This window comes from Chiloscyllium punctatum, chromosome 4 (genome assembly GCF_047496795.1).
Source record: "Chiloscyllium punctatum isolate Juve2018m chromosome 4, sChiPun1.3, whole genome shotgun sequence".
In the NCBI taxonomy this organism is placed as follows: domain Eukaryota; kingdom Metazoa; phylum Chordata; class Chondrichthyes; order Orectolobiformes; family Hemiscylliidae; genus Chiloscyllium; species Chiloscyllium punctatum.
This window is the reverse complement of record NC_092742.1, coordinates 91,494,516-91,514,219: the sequence shown is the minus strand read 5'-3', so window position 1 is coordinate 91,514,219 and position 19,704 is coordinate 91,494,516. Positions and strand designations below refer to the sequence as shown.

Below are 19,704 nucleotides of genomic sequence, written 5' to 3'. Positions count from 1 at the left end.
AATCACTGTCCCCTGTGCTCTCTCCCTATCCCTCGCACTCTCTCTCCCTGTCCCCGCGCTCTCTCACTGTCCCCCGCGTGCTCTCTCACTGTCCCCCCGTGTGCTCTCACTCTCCCCCCGCGCTCTCTCTCACTGTCCCCCATGTGCTCTCACTCTCCCCCCACGCTCTCTCACTGTCCCACTGTGTGCTCTCACTCTCTCCCGAGCTCTCTCTCACTGTCCCCCGTGTGCTCTCACTGTCCCCCTGTGTGCTCTCGCTCTCACCCCGCGCTCTCTCTCACTGTCCCACTGTGTGCTCTCACTCTCTCCCGAGCTCTCTCTCACTGTCCCCCGTGTGCTCTCACTGTCCCCCTATGTGCTCTCGCTCTCACCCCGCGCTCTCTCTCACTGTCCCCCTGTGTGCTCTCGCTCTCACCCCGCGCTCTCTCTCACCGCCCCCGTGTGCTCTCACTGTCCCCCTGTGTGCTCTCGCTCTCCCCCCTGCGCTCTGTCTCACTGTCCCACTGTGTGCTCTCGCTCTCACCCCGCGCTCTCTCTCACTGTCCCCGTGTGCTCTCGCTCTCCCCCCACGCTCTCTCTCACTGTCCCCGTGTGCTCTCGCTCTTCCCCCACGCTCTCTCTCACTGTCCCCGTGTGCTCTCGCTCTCCCCCCACGCTCTCTCTCACTGTCCCCCTGTGTGCTCTCGCTCTCACCCCGCACTCTCTCTCACTGTCCCCGTGTGCTCTCGCTCTCCCCCCGCGCTCTCTCTCACTGTCCCCGTGTGCTCTCGCTCTTCCCCCACGCTCTCTCACTGTCCCCGTGTGCTCTCGCTCTCCCCCCACGCTCTGTCTCACTGTCCCCCTGTGTGCTCTCATTCTCCCCCTGCGCTCTCTCTCACTGTCCCCGTGTGCTCTCGCACTCACCCCACGCTCTCTCTCACTGTCCCCGTGTGCTCTCGTTCTCCCCCTGCGCTCTCTCTCACTGTCCCCGTGTGCTCTCGCACTCACCCCATGCTCTCTCTCACTGTCCCCCGTGTGCTCTTGCTCTCCCCCTGCACTCTCTCTCACTGTCCGTGTGCTCTCGCTCTCTCACTCTCCCCCTGTATGCTCTCGCTCTCTTCCCCCCACGCTCTCCCTCACTGTTCCCGTGTGCTCTTGCTCTCCCCTGCACTCTCTCTCACTGTCCCCGTGTGCTCTCGTTCTCCCCCCACGCTCTCTCTCACTGTCCCCCTGTGTGCTCTCACTCTCCCCCCATGCTCTCTCTCACTGTCCCCGTGTGCTCTCGCTCTCTCACTCTCCCCCTGTATGCTCTCGCTCTCTTCCCCCCACGCTCTCCCTCACTGTTCCCGTGTGCTCTTGCTCTCCCCTGCGCTCTCTCTCACTGTCCCCTGTATGCTCTCGCTCTCCCCCTCTGGTCTCTCTCCCCCACGCTCTCTCTCTGTCCCCCTGTGTGCTTTCGCTCTCCCCCCTGCGCTCTCTCTCTGTCCCCCTGTGTGCTTTCGCTCTCCCCCCTGCGCTCTCTCACTGTCCCACTGTGTGCTCTCGCTCTCCCCCCACGCTCTCTCTCACTGTTCCCGTGTGCTCTCGCACTTCCCCCGCGTTCTCTCTCTCTGTCCCCCTGTGTGCTTTCGCTCTCCCCCCTGCGCTCTCTCACTGTCCCACTGTGTGCTCTCGCTGTCCCCCCACGCTCTCTCTCACTGTCCCCCGTGTGCTCTCGCACTTCCCCCGCGTTCTCTCTCACTGTCCCCGTGTGCTTTCACTCTCCCCTGCACTCTCTCTCACTGTCCCCGTTTGCTCTCACTCTCCCCCAGCGCGCTCTCTGTCCCCCTGTGTGCTCTCACTCTCCCCCGCGTGCTCTCTCACTGTCCCCGTGTGCTCTCACTCTCCCCCCACGCTCTCTCACTGTCCCCCGTGTGCTCTCGCTTTCCTCCCGCGCTCTCTCTCACTGTCCGTGTGCTCTCGCTTTCCTCCCGCGCTCTCTCTCACTGTCCCCGTGTGCTCTCGCTCTCCCCCTGCGCTCTCTCTCACTGTCTGTGTGCTCTCGCTCTCCCCCTGCGCTCTCTCTCACTGTCCGTGTGCTCTCGCTCTCCCCCCGCACTCTCTCTCACTGTCCCCCGTGTGCTCTTGCTCTCCCCCTGCACTCTCTCTCACTGTCCGTGTGCTCTCGCTCTCCCCCCACGCTCTCTCTCACTGTCCCCCGTGTGCTCTTGCTCTCCCCCTGCGCTCTCTCTCACTGTCCGTGTGCTCTCGCTCTCCCCCCGCACTCTCTCTCACTGTCCCCGTGTGCTCTCGCTATCCCCCCACGCTCTCTCACTGTCCCCCGTGTGCTCTTGCTCTCCCCCTGCACTCTCTCTCACTGTCCGTGTGCTCTCACTCTCCCCCTGCGCTCTCTCTCACTGTCCCCGTGTGCTCTCGCTCTCCCCCCACGCTCTCTCTCTGTCTCCGTGTGCTGTCACTCTCCCCCCGCGCTCTCTCTCACTGTCCCCGTGTGCTCTCGCTCTCCCCCCGCGCGCTCTCTCACTGTCCCCGTGTGCTCTCACTCTCCCCCCACGCTTTCTCACTGTCCTCCTGTGTGCTCTCACTCTCCCCCCACACTCTCTCTCACTGTCCCCGTGTGCTCTCACTGTCCCCCCACGCTCTCTCTCACTGTCTCCCCGTGTGCTCTCGCTCTCCCCCCGCGCGCTCTCTCACAGTCCCCGTGTGCTCTCACTCTCCCCCCATGCTCTCTCTCTGTCCCCCTGTGTGCTCTCGCTCTCCCTCTGCACTCTCTCTCACAGTCCCCGTGTGCTCTCACTCTCCCCGCACGCTCTCTCTCTGTCCCCCTGTGTGCTCTCACTCTCCCCCTGCGCTCTCTCTCACTGTCCCCCTGTGTGCTCTCACTCTCCCCCCGCGCTCTCTCTCACTGTCCCCCTGTGTGCTCTCACTCTCCCCCCGCGCTCTCTCTCACTGTCCCCCCCGTGTGCTCTCGCTCTCCCCCTGCGCTCTCTCTCACTGTCTGTGTGCTCTCGCTCTCCCCCTGCGCTCTCTCTCACTGTCCGTGTGCTCTCGCTCTCCCCCCGCACTCTCTCTCACTGTCCCCCGTGTGCTCTTGCTCTCCCCCTGCACTCTCTCTCACTGTCCGTGTGCTCTCGCTCTCCCCCCACGCTCTCTCTCACTGTCCCCCGTGTGCTCTTGCTCTCCCCCTGCGCTCTCTCTCACTGTCCGTGTGCTCTCGCTCTCCCCCCGCACTCTCTCTCACTGTCCCCGTGTGCTCTCGCTATCCCCCCACGCTCTCTCACTGTCCCCCGTGTGCTCTTGCTCTCCCCCTGCACTCTCTCTCACTGTCCGTGTGCTCTCACTCTCCCCCTGCGCTCTCTCTCACTGTCCCCGTGTGCTCTCGCTCTCCCCCCACGCTCTCTCTCTGTCTCCGTGTGCTGTCACTCTCCCCCCGCGCTCTCTCTCACTGTCCCCGTGTGCTCTCGCTCTCCCCCCGCGCGCTCTCTCACTGTCCCCGTGTGCTCTCACTCTCCCCCCACGCTTTCTCACTGTCCTCCTGTGTGCTCTCACTCTCCCCCCACACTCTCTCTCACTGTCCCCGTGTGCTCTCACTGTCCCCCCACGCTCTCTCTCACTGTCTCCCCGTGTGCTCTCGCTCTCCCCCCGCGCGCTCTCTCACAGTCCCCGTGTGCTCTCACTCTCCCCCCATGCTCTCTCTCTGTCCCCCTGTGTGCTCTCGCTCTCCCTCTGCACTCTCTCTCACAGTCCCCGTGTGCTCTCACTCTCCCCGCACGCTCTCTCTCTGTCCCCCTGTGTGCTCTCACTCTCCCCCTGCGCTCTCTCTCACTGTCCCCCTGTGTGCTCTCACTCTCCCCCCGCGCTCTCTCTCACTGTCCCCCTGTGTGCTCTCACACTCCCCCCACGCTCTCTCTCACTGTCCCCCCGTGTGCTCTCACTCTCCCCCCACGCTCTCTCTCACTGTCCCCCCGTGTGCTCTCACACTCCCCCCGCGCTCTCTCTCTCTGTCTCCCTGTGTGCTCTCGCTCTCCCTCTGCACTCTCTCTCACTGTCCCCCTGTGTGCTCTCACTCTCCCCCCACGCTCTCTCTCACTGTCCCCCTGTGTGCTCTCACTCTCCCCCCGCGCTCTCTCTCACTGTCCCCCTGTGTGCTCTCGCTCTCCCCCCGCGCTCTGTCTCACTGTCCCCCTGTGTGCTCTCGCTCTCCCCCCGCGCTCTCTCTCACTGTCCCCCTGTGTGCTCTCACTCTCCCCCCGCGCTCTCTCTCATTGTCCCCCTGTGTGCTCTCACTCTCCCCCACGCTCTCTCTCACTGTCCCCGTGTGCTCTCGCTCTCCCCCCACGCTCTGTCTCACTGTCCCCCTGCGTGTTCTCACTCTCCCACCACGCTCTCTCTCACTGTCCCCCTGTGTGTTCTCACTCTCCCACCACGCTCTCTCTCACTGTCCCCCTGTGTGCTCTCACTCTCCCCCCGCGCTTTCTCTCACTGTCCCCCTGTGTGTTCTCACTCTCCCCCCACGCTCTCTCTCACTGTCCCCCTGTGTGCTCTCACTCTCCCCCCACGCTCTCTCTCACTGTCCCCCTGTGTGCTCTCACTCTCCCCCCGCGCTCTGTCTCACTGTCCCCCTGTGTGCTCTCACTCTCCCCCCACGCTCTCTCTCACTGTCCCCCTGTGTGCTCTCACTCTCTCCCCACGCTCTCTCTCACTGTCCCCCTGTGTGCTCTCACTCTCCCCCCACGCTCTCTCTCACTGTCCCCCTGTGTGTTCTCACTCTCCCCCCGCGCTCTGTCTCACTGTCCCCCTGTGTGTTCTCACTCTCCCCCCACGCTCTCTCTCACTGTCCCCCTGTATTGGCTTGGTCTCCTTTGAATGTGCTCACTGTGACCCTCCATTGTTTGGGAACAATATCTCCTTTATTTATTTGATTAGAAATTGTCATGATCTTGATCAGCGGTATTAAATCTCCCTTTCATCCAGTCTAGGAACAATCTCAGCATTTGCACACAGTGAGATCTGGTGTCTGGATCAATCTCCTCTGCACCCTTCCCAGCACCTTGCCATTATACTGCAGCGTCTGAACGGAGCGTAATTCTCCAGCTCAGACTTCACTCGTGGTTGAGGATGGTTTAGGATAACTTTCTTGGCTGAAAGGAAGGCGGGCAGAAACCACTGACTTCAACTGATTGTCTCCAGAAGCCGGAGATCTTGTACGTTATGAAATGTAATGCTCTGGGCCAGGTTTAATCAGTGAAGTAGCATCCTGCCAGACGGTTTGCTGAGATTTGAACCCACGTCCCGGTGCAATAGACTGAACTTGTGGATTGTTCGTCAGAGATATACAGCATTGAAAGAGACTCTTCAGTCCAACTTGTCCATACTGACTAAATATCCTAAACCAATCTGGACCCTTTTGCCTGCACCGGGCCCGTATCCCTCCAAACCCTTCCCATTCATATACCCATCCAAATGCCTCTTAAATGTTGCAGTTGTACCAGCCTCCACCACTTCCTCTGGCAGCTCATTCCATACACGTACCACCCTCTGAATGAGGAAGTTGCCCTTTTAAATGTTTTCCCCTTTCACCTTAAACCTCTAGTTTCAGATTTCCCCACCCTCGCTATTTATCCTATCCATGCCCCCCATGATTTTATAAACCTCTATAAGGTCACCCCTCAGCCTCCGACGCTCCAGGGAAAACAGCTCCAGCCTGTTCAGCCTCTCCCTGTAGCTCAGATCCTCCAACCCTGGCAACATCCTTGTAAATCTTTTCTGTGACCAGTCAAATTTATAGTGTAGATTCCAATTTTAAAATGATATACGTGACTAAACTCCCAACCAGATAGATGGCTGTCTTAGCAGAAACTGTAGTAATGTGAAAAGCCTCCAAATTATTGTAACATGATATCGGTATCTCCATAATAAGTGTCACAAAACATATAAAATATGTCAGAAAAGTGTGAGGTGATGCATTTGGGAGAACTTACAAGGCAAGAACGTACATGTGGAATGGTAGAACCATAGGAAGTACAGAGGATCAGAGGGACTTTGGTGAGCATATCCATAAATCCTTGAGGGCAGCAGCACAGGCAGATAAGGTGGTTAAGGAGGCATTTGAGAACTTGCCTTTCTTAGTCAAGGCATTCAGTACAAGTGCAAGGTGAGATATGAGACATTGGTTAGGCCACTGCTGGAGTACTATGTGCAATTCTGGTCACCACACAATAGGAAGGGTGTGAATGGAGAGGGCGCAGAGGAGATTCACCAGGATGTTACCCAGGCTGGAGCAATCTAACTACAAAGAGTGAATGGATAGGCCGGGATTGGTTTTCTTAGAGTAGAGACGGTTGCAGAGCAGCGTTGTACAAAGCTCTGAGTTGCATACATTACAGGGAGAAACCTTTCCCCTTAGTAGAGGGGTCAGTAACCAGGAGGCACAGTTTTAAGGTGAGGAGCAGGGTTTTGAGGAAATGTTTCTCACTCAGAGGGTTGTGTGGAGACTGGAGCTCGGGACATTTAAGTATTTAGAGGAGCACTTGAAGCATCATGACATACAGGGTGATGCACCAAGCGTTGGAAAATGGGAATCGAGTAAATAGATGCTTGGTGACCAGTACAGACCAAAATCTCTATGTCTGTACATTTTCTTTGGGATTGGTAAGAATAAGCACTCAGGAGCAAAGCCTTGAAGTACATTTGGTGGTAAAAATCTGGAAGCTTTTTTTCCCAAAAAACAGTAGTTGAAGGAACAATTGCTTTTTCACAACTACGATGGATAAGTGTTTGCTGTGCAGGTGGATGATTGGATATGGGGTTATGATAGGAAAGTGCAGTTTGGGTACAGAGTTAGGCAGTCACAAATTCAAACAGCATGGAAACAGACCCTTCGGTCCAACTAATCCATGCCAACCATGTTCTCAACTGAACGACTCCCACTTGCATGTTTGCTCCATATCCCTCCAAACCTTTCCTATTCATGTACTTACCCGACGGTCCTTTTAAATGTGGTGGCATCCATCACTTCCTCTGGTGGTTCATTCCACACATGAATCACTCTCTCTGTGTAAAAAAAATTGCCCCTCATGTCCTTTTTAAAACTTCCTCCTCACCTTAAAAATACACCCCCTAGTTTTGAAATCCCCCACTCTAGGAAAAAGACTCCTGCCGTTCACCTTATCCAAGCCCCCATCATTTTATAAACCTCTATAAGGTCACCCCTCAAACTCCTACACTCCAGGGAAAAACATCCCTGGCCAATCCAGCCTCTCCTCATAACTCAAACCCTTCAATCCCAGCAACATCCTGGTAAATTCTTTCCGAACCCTCTCCAATTTAATAATATTCTGCCTATAGCAGGGTGACCAGAACTGGACACAGTACTCCAAAAGTGGCCTCACCAAGTTCCTGTACAACCTCAACATGACGTGGGTTCTCAGAGGAACAGAGCATGAGCAGCCAGGTTTCTGGTATAGAGACTGGCTCTAATGCAATGAGGGGTACTTCGGCTTCCAAGAGATCAATTGTGTTAGGGGTTTCTGCAGTCCGAGGTACAGACAGATGTTTCTGTGGCCAGCAGTGAGAAAGCAGAATGGTGTATTGTTTCCCTGGTGCCAGGATCAAGGATGTCTCAGAGAGGGTGCAGAATGTTCTCACGGGGGAGAGGGGCCAGCAAGGGGTCATTGTCCATACTGGAACTAACTGCACAGGAAGGGAAAAGGTTGAGATTCTGAAGGGAGATTAGAGAGAGTTAGGCAGAAATTTAAAAAGGGGGTCCTCAAGGGTAGTAACATCTGGATTACTCCCAGTGCTACAAGCTAGTGAGGGGAGGAATAGGAGGATAGAGCAGATGAATGCATGGCTGAGGAGCTGGTGTATGGGAGAAGGATTCACATTTTTGGATCATTGGAATCTCTTTTGGGGTAGAAGTGACCTGTACAAGAAGGACAGATTGCACCTAAATTGGAAGGGGATGAATATACTGGCAGGGAAAATTGCTAGAACTTCTTGGGAGGATTTAAACTAGTAAGGTGGGGGGGGGGGGGGGGGACCCAGGGAGATAGTGAGGAAACAGATCGGTGTGAGACGGGTACAGCTGAGAACAGAAGTGAGTCAAACAGTCAGGGCAGGCAGGGACAAGGTAGGACTAATACATTAAACTGCATTTATTTCAATGCAAGGGGCCGAACAGGGAAGGCAGATGAACTCAGGGCATGGTTAGGAATTTGGGATAGGGATATTATAGCAATTACAGAAACATGGCTCAGGGATGGGCAGGACTGGCAGCTTAATGTTCCAGGATACAAATGCTACAGGAAGGATAGCAAGGGAGGCAAGAGAGGAGGGGGAGTGGCATTTTTGATAAGGGATAGCTTAGGGAGGGAGGATATTCCTGGAAATACATCCAGGGAAGTTATTTGGGTGGAACTGAGAAATAAGAAAGGGATGATCATCTTATTGGGATTGTATTATAGACCCCCTAATAGTCAGAGGGAAATTGAGAAACAAACTTGTAAGGAGATCTCAGCTATCTGTAAGAATAATAGGGTAGTTATGGGAGGGGATTTTAACTTTCCAAACATCGACTGGGACTGCCATAGTGTTAAAGGTTTAGATGGAGAGGAATTTCTTAAGTGTGCACAAGACAATTTTCTGATTCAGTATGTGGATGTACCTACTAGAGAAGGTGCAAAACTTGACCTACTCTTGGGAAATAAGGCAGGGCAGGTGACTGGGGTGTCAGTGGGGGAGCACTTTGGGGCCAGTGAACATAATTCTATTAGATTTAAAATAGTGATGGAAAAGGATAGACCAGATCTAAAAGTTGAAGTTATAAATTGGAGAAAGGTCAATTTTGACGGTATTAGGCAAGAACTTTTGAAAGCTGATTGGAGGCAGATGTTCGCAGGTAAAGGGACGGCTGGAAAATGGGAAGCCTTCAGAAATGAGATAATAAGAATCCAAAGAAAGTATATTCCTGTCAGGGTGAAAGGGAAGGCTGGTAGGTGTAGGGAATGCTGGATGACTAAAGAAATTGAGGGTTTTGGTTAAGAAAAAGAAGGAAACATATGTCAGGTATAGAAGGATAGATCGAGTGAATCCTTAGAAGAGTATAAAGGAAGTAGGAGTATACTTAAGAGGGAAATCAGGAGGGCAAAAAGGGGACATGAGGTAGCTTTGGCAAATAGAATTAAGGAGAATCCAAAGGGTTTTTACAAATATATTAAGGACAAAAGGGTAACTAGGGAGAGAATAGGGCCCCTCAAAGATCAGCAAGGAGGCCTTTGTGTGGAGCCACAGAAAATGGGGGAGATACTAAATGAATATTTTGCATCAGTATTTACTGTGGAAAAGGATATGGAAGATATAGACTGTAGGGAAATAGATGGTGACATCTTGCAAAATGTCCAGATTACAGAAGAGGAAGTGCTGGATGTCTTGAAATAGTTAAAGGTGGATAAATCCCCAGGACCTGATCAGGTGTACCTGAGAACTCTGTGGAAAACTAGAGAAGTGATTGCTGGGCTTCTTGCTGAGATATTTGTATCATCAATAGTCACAGGTGAGGTGCTGGAAGACTGGAGGTTGGCTAACGTGGTGCCACTGTTTAAGAAGGGTGGTAAAGACAAGTCAGGGAATTATAGACCGGTGAGCCTGACCTCGGTGGTGGGCAAGTTATTGGAGGGAATCCTGAGGGACAGGATGTATATGTATTTGGAAAGGCAAGGACTGATTAGGGATAGTCAACATGGTTTTGTGTGTGGGAAATCATGTCTCACAAACTTGATTGAGTTTTTGAAGAAGTAACAAAGAAGATTGATGAGGGTAGAGCAGTAAATGTGATCTATGTGGACTTCAGTAAGACGTTCGACAAGGTTCCCCATGGGAGACTGATTAGCAAGGTTAGATCTCATGGAATACAGGGAGAACTAGCCATTTGGATACAGAACTGGCTCAAAGGTGGAAGACAAATGGTGATGGTGGAGGGTTGTTTTTCAGACTGGGGACCTGTGACCAGTGGAGTGCTACAAGGATCGGTGCTGGGTCCTCTACTTTTTGTCATTTACATAAATGATTTGGATGCGAGCATCAGAGGTACAGTTAGTAAGTTTGCAGATGACACCAAAATTGGAGGTATAGTGGACAGCGAAGAGGGTTACCTCAGATTAAAACAGGATCTGGACCAGATGGGCCAATGGGCTGAGAAGTGTCAGATGGAGTTTAATTCAGATAAATGAGGGGTGCTGCATTTTGGGAAAAAGTGAGGACTGCAGATGCTGGAGATCAGAGCTGAAAAATGTGTTGCTGGAAAAGCGCAGCAGGTCAGGCAGCAGGAGAATCGACATTTCGGGCATAAGCCTTTCTTCAGGAATGAGGAAGGTGTGCCAAGCGTACTAAGATAAAAGGTAGGGAGGAGGGACTTGGGGGAGGGGCATTGGGAATGCAATTTTTCGGAACGCTGATAGGGGAAGGAATATTGTGTGCAATTCTGGTCTCCTTCCTATCAGAAGGATGTTGTAAAACTTGAAAGGGTTCAGAAAAGATTTACAAGGATGTTGCCAGGGTTGGAGGATTTGAGCTACAGGAGAGGCTGAACAGGCTGAAGCTGTTTTCCCTGGAGCGTCGGAGGCTGAGGAGTGACCTTATAGAGGTTTACAAAATTATGAGGGGCATGGATAGGATAAATAGACAAAGTCGTTTCCCTGGGGTCGGGGAGTCCAGAACTAGAGGGCATAGGTTTAGGGTGAGAGGGGAAAGATATAAAAGGGACCTAAGGGGCATCTTTTTCACACAGAGGGTGGTATGTGTATGGAATGAGCTGCCAGAGGATGTGGTGGAGGCTGATACAATTGCAACATTTAAGGGGCATTTGGATGGGTATATGAATAGGAAGGGTTTGGAGGGATATGGGCCGGGTGCTGGCAGGTGGGACTGGATTGGGTTGGGATATCTGGTCGGCATGGATGGGTTGGACTGAAGGGTCTGTTTGCATGCTGTACATCTCTATGACTCTATAATTCCTATCCTCAAAAGGTCTGAGCAATGAAGGCAAGCGTGATAAACACCTTCTTCACCACCACATCTACCTGTGACGCATATCTCCAAGAATTATGTACCTGAACTTCTAGGTGTCTCTGTTCTACAGCACTCCCCCAAGGCCGTACCATTAATTGTACAAGTCCTTCCCTGTTTTGTTCCAAAGTGCAATATCTCACATTTACCCAGATTAAACTCACATCTGCCGATGTTAATATTCAAAGGAGAAATCAGAATAATGAGCAACAAACCAACAGAATTATGCCACAAACGTCATGTTCTCTAAACTTGATTGTGACCTGAGTTTTTGTAAGGCTGAGCAGGCTCTCTGGTTTAGTCAAGAAGTGCCAGAGGGTGTTAGGCCTGGCTCTAGGTCAGGCAACTAGTGATTCCAGAACCTTCCAGCTTTGACTTGTGGTGACGTAATGAAGAGTTGAGGCAGGTTCCCTGGGCCCGTCCGGCTTGGTCACTCCCCCGCGAAGCAGTTTGTTTTGTCAGTTCTTGCCCTGTTGTTGTGTTCCGCAGATCCTGGAGCTGACCCTGATACTGGCCAGCTACATCAACCACAGCGGCTGGCCCTCGCCATCCGCCTCGCCGAACCTACCGTCTGCGAACCTCTCGGGCAAGAAGCTGTGGGAGATCGACAGCAAGCACTTCCCGAGCATGACGCGGACCACACAGGGCCCGACCCTGCTCTGAGAACCCCAGCCCCTTGTGAGAGCTGAAGACGTGGAACATGAGACCCGGCTACCAGAGGACAAACCACTTGCAAGATTCAAATGGTGCATGGATCACCGTTGTGTCTGCACTCTCTCTGTTGCAGCCTGTATTTAAGTGCTTGAGTAGTGTTTTTAGACGTGATCTTCTTTTGTTTTGTTTTGATACTTCACAGATCTCGTGCGAGCTGAGCGTGCAAATCCCAGCATGCTCTGTGCCACCGGTGCTAAGGCTGGTCCGTATGCAGTAAAACCGGAACGGTGCAGGCTCTCGGGAAAAGCATCCTGAAGTGGGAAAAGGCCTTTCTCCAAAGCGGTTCCCTTCCCTTACCCAATCCCGCCCTAGGGTTGAATACTCTGCAAACATGGCAGTGCCCACCTCCTACCCTTGGCCAAAGCTCCAGTTCTGATGGGCTTCGGCACCCAAGGGGCAAGGTTGTGTGACACAGGTGTTGGTACACAGTAAATTGTCTTGGAGTCCAAGACTGTAAGGTTATCAGCAGAAGCCAGAGGCCTTTGCGTAAGAGTGGAAGATGGGTCACAGCAGCAACAGCAACAGGGTCTATGACCTCCTCTTTGCAGACACCCTGGTGCTGTCCTTTCATCAGGCAAAGAATCATCAGTGTAGTCAGTCAGAGGAGCACTGGTACGTGTTAACCTAGGAAGAACAGGGCCCGGCCTCACACCCTCAGGCAAGTGCCTGTGTGGAGTTTGCCCCCGTTCTCCCAGTGTCCCCGTGTTCCCTCCGGTTGCACTGCTTTCCTCCCTCAGTCCAAAGATGTACAGGTCAGGTAGATCGGCCGTGTTAAAGTGCCCCGGAGTTTCCACGGATGTGAAGGTTAGGCAGATTAGCCATGGGAAATTGCAGGGGATAGGGGGTGGGATGCCCTTTGGGAGGGCCGGTATGGACTCAATGGGATGAATGGCCTGCTTCTACTCTGTAGGGATTCAATGATTCTATACCAGGCAGCACCCAGAGTAGGAGTCTGCACCCACCACCCCACTCCCCCACCCACCCCACTCCCCCTTCAGGTCCTGCTCTTTGAATGTGTTAGACACACGACGCCTCAGGAGAGTAGACTGTTCTTTAACGTTTGGTTTCAGGCTGAGTATGTGCTGTTTTGCAGGAACTGCTCCCAAACACATGCCACTGGAGTGGTGTATCACAAATGACACAGGAGTGAGCCTTTCAATGCAAAGGTTCCCAGACTAAAGGGCTTTGAAATCATTGGTTATCTGGGAGTAACAAAATCAAGCTCAGATTTTCAGTCCTGAAATCAGTGTGCACATGGGATTAAATAACGAGACCACAGAAATCAAGGGAAGAGTCAGTCAGAGGCTGTCACTGCCTCTCGAAAATGAACCAAGGAGGTAGTGCTGTAAAATTTATCAGCCTGTGGACAAGACTCTTAATAACCAAAGCCTACCTTGAGAAAGCTGAGGTGGTGGTCCTGGTCACTTCCTTGCTTTACTGACATTGCTTGTACTAATGGACAACTTGCAGAGCACGTACCATTGTACAACTCGCAGAACCTACCATTGTCGCATTGGACGACTCGCGGAACGTGTCAGAGATCATCTCCAGGACCCACACACCAACTGACCCCACCACCCTGTGGCCGACCACTTCAACCCCCCCCTCCCATTCTGACAAAGGCATGCAAGTCCTTGGCCACCTCCGCTGCCAGATTCTAGCCACCCGATGCCTGGAGAAAGAACGCCTCATCTTCCACTTTGGCACCCTCCACGGGATCAATGTGGATTTCACCTGTTTCCTCATCTCCCCTCCCCCCACCTCATCCCAGATCTAACTCTCCAACTTGACACTGCCCTCTCGATCTGTCTGACCTGTCCATCTTCCTTCCCATCTATCACCCTCCCTCCCACCTTCATCTACCTATTGCCTTCCCAGCTACCTTACCCCTGAGCCCCACCCCCACCCTCCTATTTATCTCTCAGCCCCCTACCCTCCCCACCTACCTCCATATTCTTGATGAAGGGCTTATGCCCAAAACGTTGACTCTCCTGCTCCCTGGATGCTACCTGACCTGCTGTCATTTTCCAGCACCACACTTTTCAACCATTGTAGCTCCCTCAGAGGGCTGTCATTTCATGAGGGCCCATGAGTGAACCACTGGCTTTCTCTCATAACTTCACTGTCGTTGCCCTATTCCCAGCCCACCTTGCATTCCAGCACCCCAGTTGGAGATTTTGCAACCGTGCCCAGCACCATGACCAGTACACATTTTTGTCAGTGCTCCCCATCAGCAACTTCTTCATTTCCCGGGCAGGAGGCTTGTGGATTCACTATCAGAGTCTGAAGCACAGAATCCACAGCTGATACTCCAGTGCACAGAGGGAGTGCAGCACCGTCAGATGAGACCGGAAAGCATGTTTGTGTCTTCCCTCACGCTTAAGACATATAAGATTCCCTGGAGTTATTTGAAGAAGTACCTGGACGTGAAGATGTCTCAGTGGTTAGCACTGCAGCCTCACAGCACCAGAGACCTGGGTTCGATTCCGCTCAGGCAACTATCTGTGTGGAGTTTGCACATTCTCCCAGTGTCTGCATGGGCTTCCTCCAGTTTCCTCCCACAGTCCATAGATGTGCAGGTCAGGTGAATTGGTTATGCTAAATTGCCCATTGTGTTCAGGGATATGTAGGCTAGCTACATTAGTCAGGGGTAAATATAGGGTAGGGGAAATGGGTCTGGGTGGATTACTCTTCGGAGGGTTGGTGTGGACTTGTTGGGCCGAAGGGCCTGTTTCCACACTGTAGGGATTCTAATTCTAATTCCACCCAGTCTCCTGGCCTATAACCATTCTTTAGCATTAAGCTTTGCATATTTAATTGCTGGTGAGGAATACTTGTGAAATTTCAAGCAATAAGGACTGGTCAAAGTCAAAATCCGTACACTTTACCCCCTCTAAGCATCCACCTTTGATTGAAGGTGTCTCTGTCTGTTTGTTCTGAGTTCCAAGCAGCATCCAAAAGGCAGACCATTCCCGTTAGGGATCAGACTGAGGCTAAAATAGAATGTTCCGGTTGCTGGAAATCCCACTAGGTCAGGGAACATCTGCGGAGAAAACGCTTTGGGCCCACAACCTTTCACCAGAGCTTAAAGAGTTTTACCAATGGTTTGAGCGAGTCGGCTCTAGAACAGGAGGGCAAGAGGGAAGAACCTAAAGGAAGCACGAGAGACGGGAGCACTGACTAAAGGGCATTCATTCACTCAGATTAGTCTGGAGGCAGGAGAGAGTAAATGGCCAAAGGTTATGATGGTTCAAAGCCAATATAGGATGGCACTGGGCCAATAAAGAAAGATGTTTCCAGAGGGAGGGGTAAATGATTATGACAGAAGCATGATCAACATGGACTGTCCAGAAATATGACGGTAACTCACTGTTAAGGTGCCTCATTGGAAGATGGGCTATTTATTATTCCTGAATCTGCATTGGGCAGCTCAGTTCTTGCAGGGCCAGTAGGTGTCTGTTACATACAGCCCTCAGTGAGTCAATGCAGTGTCCCTGGTGAATAATGTCAGCTTGACTCCCTCCCGCTCCAACCAAAATGACCTCAGTTCATTGGGGGAAAAAAAAAAGTCCTTCTTGTGCACTGACAGAACTATCTAGCAATGTTCGCGGTCACCTGGTTTTTGACTTACCCTGTTCTGGGTATTTACGATGAAATACGCCCAATGAAATGTGCGTGGTGTGGGCTTGAGCTTTATTTGGGGAAGAAACCGTTTCGTAGTGAACTGCAGATGTCCACTTGAGCTGGTGGCTGTTCTCATGGCTCTTACTCAGCCACGGAGTGATCCTTTAGTTTCCTGTTGGTGTAGGGTAGTAGGCCTGACCAGTGAAGACTGCGCTAGCGATTCCTTCACATACAGCCACAGCTGAAGCTTGTCAGCTCTAGATGTGTAGCATTCTTTAACCACTTAGTTCTTTCACAGAGACTTGAAGATGACCTTTTCTGTTCGAAGATCGGTACAAAGCCTAAAAGCCGACACAGAACAAATGGCATTCTCATAGAGCACAGAGTGTTGTCCCTGACAATTGTGTGTGTGTGTGTGTGTATAAATACACCACACTGTATAATATATTATTGAATACTTGAATGTGACAGGGACAAACCCATTTCTGTGAATGGTTATACCAATGTACTGTACCTCTTATTTATTCTAACTGTTGGAAGTGAACACTGTGATTTTCACACTTAAATCTGAGCAGTTGCCTGTATTTTGGGGAATCATTGTGTGATTTAAGAGGGTAATACTGGAATGTTCCCATGCACCCTCCATCTATGACTGCTAGTAGTCAAAATAAAAAGTGGAAACACAAACATATCTGCATCTTGCCAACTGCCTAATGGAGATCCATTCTACTCTCGTTACTCAGAAAGGGTGTCCCTGACCATTAGCAAGTAGTGCAAACCCATATTTAGCTGATGTGTTAGGGAGTACAGATGCATTATGCAAAAACAATGATCTGGAATGCTTAATTTTAATTCGTAACCATGCAAAGTAATCTATGCACTCTGTTTTTCTGTATCTTTGTCACTATGTACTTTTTCAAATGTAGTTGTACCACTGACCGGGCCACCACTGGATTACCTATTCCTGAATGCCCCCGAGATGGTGGTGGTTGAGAAGGAAAGCCACCATTTTGAACTGTTACAATGCACAGGAAGTCGGTGTTATCACAGTGCTGTGAAGGAGGGAGATCCAGGATTTTAACACAACCACAATGAACGTAATGACGATAGAATTCCCAATCCCAAACAATGTTCCTATGCACTACTGTACAAAACTAGTCAAAAAAACTGAACTTCTTTAGGTTTAATTTTACAGTCACGTGCTCACATGGAGTACATTGCAAAGTTTACAAGTCGTCACTTACGGTGCCCCATCTTAGGTTCCAAGGTACAGATTATTTCACACAAATTCTTGGCGGTGGTGGGAAGAAATGAGAAAAATAAAAATCCAACAACAGATTGGAAAAATAGAGAAATGAGAGTGCAAAATAACAGCCCTCTCTAACCAGACTAGGTCGGGGGTCCAAGTCCACGCTGAGAACGGGAGGTAAAAAGAAAGTGAAGAGAGAGGGGATAAAAATGAAAATAAAAGTGCACTGAGCAGGTGAGCTCCAACTCAGGAGTCCTGCTCTGCGGCCATCTTGGAGACTTGGTGAGTTGCTGCACGACATCTTGAATATAGTTCACTACTGTGCATCAGGGAAGGTAGGGAATGTTTAAGGCAGTGAATAGGGTATCTATCAATCAAATAGTATTTGATTGAATAGATTGTTGCTTGCAGTTTTGGTCTCCTTTTCTGAGGAAGGCTGCTCTTGCTCTCGAGGGAGTGCAGCGATGGTTTACCAGGCTGATTCCGGGATGGCAGGACTGATGCATGAGGAGAGATTGACTAGGTTAGGATTGTTTTCACTGGAGTTCAGATGAATAATGGGGGAATGTCACCAAGACTTCCAAATTCTAACAGGAGGAGACAGGGTAGATGCAGTGAGGACGTTGTTGATGGTGGGTGTGTCCAGAACCAGGGGGTCACAGTCTGAGGATTTGGGGTGGACCATTTAGGACAGAGATGATGAGACATTTCTTCACCCAAAAAGAGTGATGGGCCTGTGGAATACATTAACACAGGAAGTAGTTGATGCCAAAACATTGAATGTCTTCAAGAGGCGACTTGGGGTATAGCACTTGGGGTGAACAGCATCAAAGGTTATGGGGAGATAGCAGATTTAAGCTACTGAGATGGGCAATCAGCCATGATTGTGATGAATGGTGGAGACGGCTCGAAGGGCTGAATGGCCTCATCCTGCTCCTATCTTCTACGTTTGTCCTGAATGGGTGTTAAGCCTAGAGTGTTTTTGGAATTGCATTCATTCTTGGCAAGGGGCGAGTACGCCATCACACTTGTGCCTTGTAGACAGTGGTTTCACAGTTTGTCTGAAAATACAACACTTTTAATCTCCTCTTATAGCTACAGTATCTATATGGCAATTACATTCCTGGTCAATGTTAACCCCCAGAAATGTTGATGGTGGAGATTCAGCTAAAAACAGTATGGAACGTCAATGGGAGCTGGCTAGATTTTCTCTTCTTGATTGTTGAGTGGTCCTTTCATGGCACAAGTGTTTCCAGATCCTGGTACATGCATCATTGTTTCAGCAGTTGCACGAGGAACTGAACCCTGTAAATATCCCCTCACTTTAGACCTTATGATAAAGAAAGATTAATGCAGCAGGTGACAATGGTTGGGCTTAGGGATATGATCCTGACCAGAAAATATCAACCCCGAGGGAATGCAAGGCTGTTGGGGCTCCGTGGTGATGCCCTACCTCTGAGTCAGAAGGCCCCGGTCCAGGTCCCACTTGCTCCAGAAATGCTTCTTAATGTAAAATAAATAACTGGGAATTGTTGGGAGAAACTCAACACACCTGATAGCAACTGTGAAGAAAAAACAGAGTCAAAAACAGAGTGAAGGGTCACAGACCATTGCCAGATCTATGATGTTGCACAATGTGCCTGGTTAAAAATATCTACCCTAAAGGAAATTCTGCAGGGCTTCGATGATTGGCTTTCAACAACCATACCATCTTCCGTTGCGACGCCACGCAGGAGTCTTCCCCAATTACCACTGGCTTGATTTTCCTACGACTCCTTGGTGTCACTTTTGAACAACTGCTACCTTGATATGAAGGAAAAACACTCACCTTATCCACTGTTTTGAATTATGCAGCTAGTTTATCCATTTCAGGCACCAATGAAAAGCAGCAAGAACTCACATCCAGCAGCTACTTCTGTTGCCCACGCTGGGAGTCACTGAGCTGAAGCAGCAATAAAAAGAGAGTCATGGTTTAAGAGCAGCTTACTAATGGAAATAATTCAACCCCGACACAGCACTCCATACATTAGTAGAGCAACAGTGGGAGAGTAAAGTGCTCTAACCCATCTGGCATTTTATTCCAACAGCTGTAGACTGACTGTCTCTTACCCCGATATCCCAAAAACACACACAGTACCTCGTTACTAAACCTTAGTCATCCAATGAGGCTTCACACATTCCATTACAAACCCCACTATCCATCTCACAGTCCACCTATTATTCACTCACATAGTAACCCTTCCTAATACCATCTCCACACCCATACAGCATCTCTCATGACCCACAACACAAATTTCCACTATTCATTTGACAGCCACTTGTAATTCTGAGTAATCTCAGAACTTGTTCCACAATCAGTCCGTCCATAACATGATGGTCGTGCAACCCCGCGTAATAAAACAATCACACTTCAGAAACAGCAGTTGAAGTATTGGCGATGTAACCATGCTACAGCCAACACACCTAACTGTCACACCTCCCATCAGGAAAGGTGACAATAATAGGATTTAAAAGAAAGGTGGAAATAACTGGGCTTCCTCACTTCTCTTCAAAAGAAGTGAAGTGGAAGATTGAAATAAAGGGTTCAGAAAAGATTGACAAGGATAATGCCAGGGTTGGAGGATTTGAGCTGCACGGAGAGGCTGAACAGGCTGGGGCTGTTTTCCCTGGAGCGTCGGAGGGGTGACCTTATCGAGGTTTATAAAATCATGAGGGGCGTGGATAGGATAAATACACAAGGTCTTTTGGGGGAGTGCAGAACTAGAGGGCAAAGGTTTAGGGTGAGAAGGGAAAGATATAAAAGAGACCTAAGGGGTAACCTTTTCACACAGAGGGTGGTACGTGTATGGAATGAGCTCCCAGAGGAAGTGGTGGAGGCTGGTACAATGACAACATTTAAAAGGCATCTGGTTGGGTATATGAATAGGAGTGGTTTAGAGGGATATGGGCCAACTGCTGGCAAATGGGACTAGATTAGGTTAGGATGTCTGGTCGGCATGGATGTGTTGGACCGAAGGGTCTGTTTCTGTGCTGTAGATCTCTAGGATTCTGTTGCTGCTGTCTGAGAATCTGGTTTC

The 19,704-nt window shown here is 50.6% G+C and overlaps 1 protein-coding gene across 3 annotated transcripts in view; it reads left to right on the top strand.

Moving 5' to 3' along the window:
• The window catches only part of plekhh1 (pleckstrin homology domain containing, family H (with MyTH4 domain) member 1), a 161,145-nt gene extending 145,080 nt beyond the window's left edge, over positions 1-16,065 (top strand). For all 3 annotated transcript variants that reach the window (XM_072569296.1, XM_072569295.1, XM_072569297.1), the window contains one exon: positions 11,530-16,065. In XM_072569296.1, the coding sequence (XP_072425397.1) occupies positions 11,530-11,703 (174 nt within the window). In that variant the 3' untranslated portion in view covers positions 11,704-16,065. The remainder of the gene's footprint in view (positions 1-11,529) is intronic.
• The last annotated feature ends 3,639 nt before the right edge of the window (positions 16,066-19,704 follow it).